Consider the following 6,407-nt stretch of genomic DNA (forward strand, 5'->3'; position numbering starts at 1 on the left):
AAGGGCAGAGATGAAAGAATGCTGTGTACACCGCTTTCTCAGATGAGCTATGTGCGAAAGCCTTGGATGCTTTTTGTAAAAACACTGTGGCGGACTCTTTCATCTTTCTATCAGTCCGCGGCTTAGTGCTGACATTCGGTTTTGATTCTGTTGATTAAGCATTATCAAGGTTTTGCACATAGTAAATGATACACTCCAGCAAGGGGGGAGGATTATGAGACAAAGAATAAGGAGTCAGATACAGTGCATTAATCTGTCTTCCTTATAGGATTAATAGACACCACAAATAATCATGTCGACTACATATTTAGAGGGTAAAACAAGGGTGAAGGATTTTTAATGATATGATTCCAATCTGCTTAAGTTTGTTAGCATCAATTCAGACTCAGATTTAAGGTTTGTTCACCTTATATCTCGTTATTCGGCTAGTATTTTAAGAAAGAGAGATTAGCTTTGTATTATTAACCCAGCAGGTCAGTTATGGCCGTTTACCTGTAAACCAGTGAATCATCATAGGTGCCGTTGTATTGGATCTGAAACATGCGTATTCCAGGAATACTCCTCTGGAAGTTAAACTTGACCAGGGCCGAGGTTGACGTGGCCTCGGCAATCACTACTTTTTTCTCCTGGCTCGTCTTCGCGTTCCCCAGAGGCAGCCCTCCCCCGTCTGCACCCGTCTTGGTCACGGTGGCGATATCTGATGACCCGGGGTCGGGCTCCTGCTCTGCGACTGTGTTGTTGGTGATATGAGGGAGTTTAGCGATGACCAGATCCACCGTCTGCTGCGCCTCACCTGCCGGGTTGGAGGCCACGCAGGTGAAGGAACCTGGAACACAAACTGAATCCATTATCGTCCCTCCTGGTATTTATTGTGAGACACAGAATATTATTGAGGGCCACGCATGCATTCCAGTTGCAATATAAACATATCTAATCATATTTAAATCAAATTGTTCAGCATTTCGGGAACGATTTTTTGTTTTGTGCACATAACAGGAAAAATATTGGAATTCAGAGGCTCCATATTAAGGCACATTTAGGATTTCCTGAGTGAGTTCATATTTGTAAATATAAGACTACAGTCAGCAGTCGGTTAGCGTAGCTTAGCTTAGCATAAAGACTGGGGGACACACAGCTAGCCTGGCTCAGTGCAAAAGGAACCTTCTATCACCTCTAACGCTCACTAATTAACATGTTATATCTATTTTATTTATTCCAGACAACAACTTGTGTTTAAGAACAACGAATAGTGGTATTACTGGAGTTTTCTCATCACCACAAGGTTGCTCCCGGGCCATGGAATGGTACGGCTTATTAACCCCCCATAAAATCACAACTCGACATTTTTACACTGGTGTTTTTGTACAGATTAAACAAACATGAGATGGTGTGTTAATTAGTGAGTTTAAGATATGCTGGAAGGTGGCTTTTATTGTGTTTGGACAGAGTCAGGCCAGCTGTTTCCCTCTGTTTACAGTCCACTAAGCTAACTGGCTGCTGGCTGCACTGTAGCTTCATACTTAATGGAGAGACGTGACATCTAACTCTCAGCAAGAAAAACAAGTTGGCGATTTTAACTGCGTGATGATTCAACCTCATAGAGAGGTTCCAATACCGTTTTTACCGATACCTAAACCAATGCCGTGTATCTATCCGATACCGTGCATCCGATACCAATGTGTTAAGCGTTTTTTCTGTTGGTATTTATTTTCCATGGTAAATATTCGGAATTATTCTAGCTGAATTGCAGGCATTTCTGACACTGGTATAACTCTAAAAACATTATTTTAAGTAGATCTATATGACTGCCAATAATGTGAGAAAGTCATTTTTCACTCCATCGTGACCTCAATTAGTGTGTGAGCCTCTCTTCCACACTCTAAACTTTATCGCCTGATGTCGACAAATACTTCGGTCATATAGCCTTCTGAGGACACAAGCAAACAACTCATTCTGTTCAGTAAACAACACAAGCGCAGCCCCCGGGGTGCAAACAGACCTGAGTCCTTGACGGTGCTGATGAGGATGTCCAACGTGCCGTCTGTGTGGACGGCGGCCCTGGAGGAGTTGGACATGAGGCGTCCATCAGGGGCGATCCAGTGGATAATGGGGTCGGGGTCGCCCCTGGCCTTACAGCGCAGAGTCACACTCTGACCCTCCAAAGCCCGCAGCTCCTGAAGTAGAGGGAGGAAAGGCAGTTAATGGAAGGACAGCAGAAATTAAAAAACATCTGTTGTGCTGTCAGTTTGATTTGAATATTATAATCAACGCCCTTATTGATGGTGTTGTGTTTAAACGCGTAATTCCCTCTAAATATGATCAACAATTGATCATTGTCTAGATATTGAATTAGCATCCTTATGAAGGCAAGATAATCAATGTGACGGTGCATTGCAGTGAGTGTGATGGAGTCCAAGTAAAACATAATTTCCAATGCAATTAAGCAAAAGAGGTCTGCAGAATGTAAACAAGATGATATAGCTGTAGTTGTTTGGCAAGGATATGATCAGATCATTTTGTTTGGATGCATGAATCAAGGGCTAAATCACTCTAAGCCTTCCCTGTGTAATAAGAGCTTCACTGCGGATCCATCATAAACCTGCAAATAGCTTTATTAAAATGGTAACTGAAAATCCTGCGAAAAAACATCTCTAAAAACCCTCCACAGGCCACAGTTTGATTACATTTTTTAAGTAAGTCCAATATGTTTTATAATATTTCTGTTGGCTGAGAGGCCCAGATGAGTCCCACAAGCCTTGTAAGACTCTCCTGGCTCGCAAAGCTAATATTTGGTCTGACAGTCAAAGAAAGCATAAAGTGCCACCTCGGATTAACTGAGGCAGAAACCAATGTCTGGCTCAGAGAGTGTAACAGTAGGGAGGGTTGTGCCTGCTCAGCTCAATTTGGGGGTTATACCTGAGAGTGCCTGGTGATGAGAGGAGGCTCACACAGGAATTCTTCCTCTGAAACTGTCCAGAAATAGCGCCCGGCGAGGTGTTGCGGTGATGCACAGGTCTCCAGATCATCCTCCCTGTGCAACCTCCGCAGCCAGAGCAGCTCGCAGTTACACCTCAGCGGGTTTCCTCCGAAGCTCAGTGCGAACGACATCGGCCCCATTGACCCAGAGGTGGCCAGGACCCCCGCTCTTTGGAAAATTGGGTCAGGGGGAAGCTTCTGGAGCTTGTTGGAAGTCACGTCCAGCCTCTTGAGCTTCTGCAGTCCGGAGAAGGTGCCCTCTGGGATGTAGCTGAGCATGTTGTGGTCCATATTGAGAGTGTGGAGGCTGGACATCCTCTGAATGGCCACCCATGGCGCACTTTCCAAGTTGTTGTAGGATAAGTCCAGCTCTTCCAGCGCCGTCAGATCATTGAAGGCACCGATCTGGATGTGGGTGAGCTGGTTGTTGTTGAGGATGAGGTGGTGCAGTTTGGACATGCCGCTGAAGGTGTCGTTGATGATGCGCGACAGCCGATTGCTATCGAGGTGAAGGGCTCGTAGGTTCTCCAGGTCTTTGAAAGCGAGTGGCGCAATGGAGCCGATGGTGTTCCGCGAGAGGGTCAGGTCCACCAGCTTGGTCATGTTGGCAAAGTCTCTGCGTTTGATGTTGGTTACAAAATTATCCCCGAGGCGCATCTCCACCGTGTGCCTGTCGATGTTCGGGGGAACAAAGAGAAGCCCCTTTTTGTCGCACAGAGTCGCCAGATTGGGGTTGAGCACCTGGCAGACGCAGCGTTTGGGGCAGACCTGAACTTTGTGGGCCTTCACAGCCACACCGAGGACTATCAGGTAAACGAGGAGATACTCCATTTGGCTTCTCAGTCAGGTTAATACACCTTCAGCACATTAGATCAAAAAGAGAGAAACAAAAGGTTGTATTATTCAATCAGCAGTTTGGGAATGCAAAGCTTATTTGTATCATCTTTATGAAACTGTAATTTATGTGGCTGGTTAATCACACATGCACTGAGAGCTCTCTCTCTAAAAAGGGAATTGCCAAACTGCTGTATAAGGTTAAAGCTTGTTGCTAGATTTGAAAAACCATCATTGCCAGCTCACAGCTGAGATTTACAGAGAGTCCAAATGCTAAGCAGGAGAGAGAATCGAGACCTGAACAAACAATAAATCCTGTGCTATCAGACATGAAACAAATTAGTCACCTGCAGACTTGAGAGTGAAACATTAATAAGTAATCTGGAATATTTCTTCTGACAGCTCTCCTTTTTAGCGCCCCTGCTTCCCCCGATCGTACTTTTTTTGATATGATAATGCCAGTCCTTTTTATGTTTGTGTGCAGAAGGATGAAAGTCTAGACTGGCAGTCCAAGGCCTCGTCAGAATTAGACTGATATCTCCCAGGATCATATCGCCAATAGGAAGGGATGATTGGGCCCAGTGCCTCAGCGAGGATGTGCTATGCCTTGCTATTGATTTTCTCTCTGCTGCTACTCTTACTTATGACACAGCTGAGATGGGGATAAGGAGGGATCCATTTGATGAATCCAGAGACCTTGTCAGGGATATAGCATGTCATAAAACTAAGACAGGGGAGATCAGATCGCAGCTCTGCAGGTGCACGACACAATGTACCAGAGTGAGATTGAAATTCCCTGCGATTATTCTTAGAACTGAAATTTAGTGTCATTTTGGGAGAACATGCAATAGTCAGCCCTCTGGGTGTCCCATTACAGCACACAGAAAGGAACACCGATCCAATCAAACACAGGGAACAAGAGATCCAATCCCACAACTGTAGTAAAAATCCAAAGGCTAACCTTTAACTACAGGAGAGAACGGCTGATTGATGATTATAGCTTTTTTGTGGTCTGCTGGTAATGTCTCCATTGTAGAGGCCGGGTCCTGGAGAGTGTGCGTGAAAGTCTTGCATCAGCAAAGAGCATGCCAACTGAGTACCTACACAAAGCCTCTGTTGCACCGGAGCCGTGACATACAACTCACGGTGTAATAACCTTGACAGTCTGAGTATGAGGAAACTATCATAGAGTAATGAAAACGTGGGTGGGAGTGACATGTCCCCCCAGTGAAGGAAGCCTGGTGGTGTCCGCTGACAACAGTTGCGATCTGACAGCTGGGTAAAATCTATTGCAGCCTTGGAAGGATACAGGCGAGAGGTTGCTTTTAAAAGGCCCATAATAGCAAAGGGAGGAATTATATCATTGGAGGCAACACACTGGGTGTAACATTTTCATGAATACTGCTGATCGAGCAGCAATGAATCAATGTCTTTCTCGACCCATTTTTACATGGGACAACTTCACCGAGTCACACAAGCCTGTTTTTTTGTGGATTGTAGTCTGGGGTGCAGCGGTGCACAGAGATCTGAGCTGCTGAAAAGCGGCCTCTGGAGTCACTATTAAATGTTGTCAAGACACTCCTTAAAGATGGCAGATGACTTCAGCGTCAAGCTGAGCTCCAAAGCTATGTGTAGTGGTACCTAAGTGGAGACTACTTTATTTGTGTGTGTGTGTGTGTGTGTGTGTGTGTGTGTGTGTGTGTGTGTGTGTGTGTGTGTGTGTGTGCGTGTGTGTGTGTGTGTGTGTGTGTGTGTGTGTGTGTGTGTGTGAAAAAGAGGAGCGTGTGAAAGCTGAAGTGTACGCAAGTGTGTTCATATTGGTGTGCCAACCAGCTTCTGCTCTGACTCTCAATGGCACGGCCTCTGGATGTGCAATGAGGCGGAGAGGACCAGCTACTTCCAGACTCGAATGGCGCTGAAGACGTGATATTGATTCACTCTGTGGAGATGGGGCTTTTTTTTCTTCTTCTTTTTTTCTGCTGCTGAAAACTCAGTCAATCGTGAAGAGAATGGTTGCAATGGTTATCCCAACAACATTCGTTCTGTGATGACAAAAGGACAGACAGCCCCTCGCTGCCGAGACGGGGCAGGAACTGTCCGTTGCCGTCTGCCTCATTTGCATTTAATTATGGATGTCCCGAGGAGATTTGCATAGCAGGTTGCACTCATCAGGTACATGAAGGAATAGGTAGATAATCAATCAATGCATTCATCAATCCCGCACTTCATCTTTAAATGTCACAACCCCAGAAAATCATTATCCTCCAGGTTGGGCTTTTCATTAAATTGAGGCGACATGGGAGGGCCACAAATAAACAAGAAAACCGATAATCTACTGATGCATTAACCATAATCTCCTTCCTAGTCAATCAAATGTTCATTTACTACCTCTGAAGCAGGTCTTTTTGCCCTCGGAGGACAAAACAGACTGACAGCTCACACCCACACACACACACACCGGTGGGTGGATTTGTGCCTAATAGAGGTAGCTCACTACACAACAACCCCCAGCAATGGAGACAGACATTCATGTGCAGCGGCAGCGGTGGCGGCAGCAGCAGTATACTGTAGCAGAGGATATCTATGGTCTCCCTAGG

The 6,407-nt window shown here is 45.5% G+C and overlaps 1 protein-coding gene across 1 annotated transcript; it reads right to left on the reverse strand.

The window, feature by feature from the left end:
* Nucleotides 1-488: 488 nt before the first annotated feature.
* lrfn5b (leucine rich repeat and fibronectin type III domain containing 5b) lies at nucleotides 489-3,807 on the reverse strand (the record flags this gene model as incomplete). The annotated part of the gene is made up of 3 exons (XM_079214823.1): nucleotides 489-826; nucleotides 2,000-2,174; nucleotides 2,917-3,807. 3 exons carry the CDS (start codon nucleotides 3,805-3,807, stop codon nucleotides 489-491), a joined length of 1,404 nt encoding a protein of 467 aa, XP_079070949.1.
* Between the last annotated feature and the right edge of the window lie 2,600 nt (nucleotides 3,808-6,407).

Source organism: Taurulus bubalis (genome assembly GCF_910589615.1).
Source record: "Taurulus bubalis genome assembly, chromosome: 3".
Lineage (NCBI taxonomy): Eukaryota > Metazoa > Chordata > Actinopteri > Perciformes > Cottidae > Taurulus > Taurulus bubalis.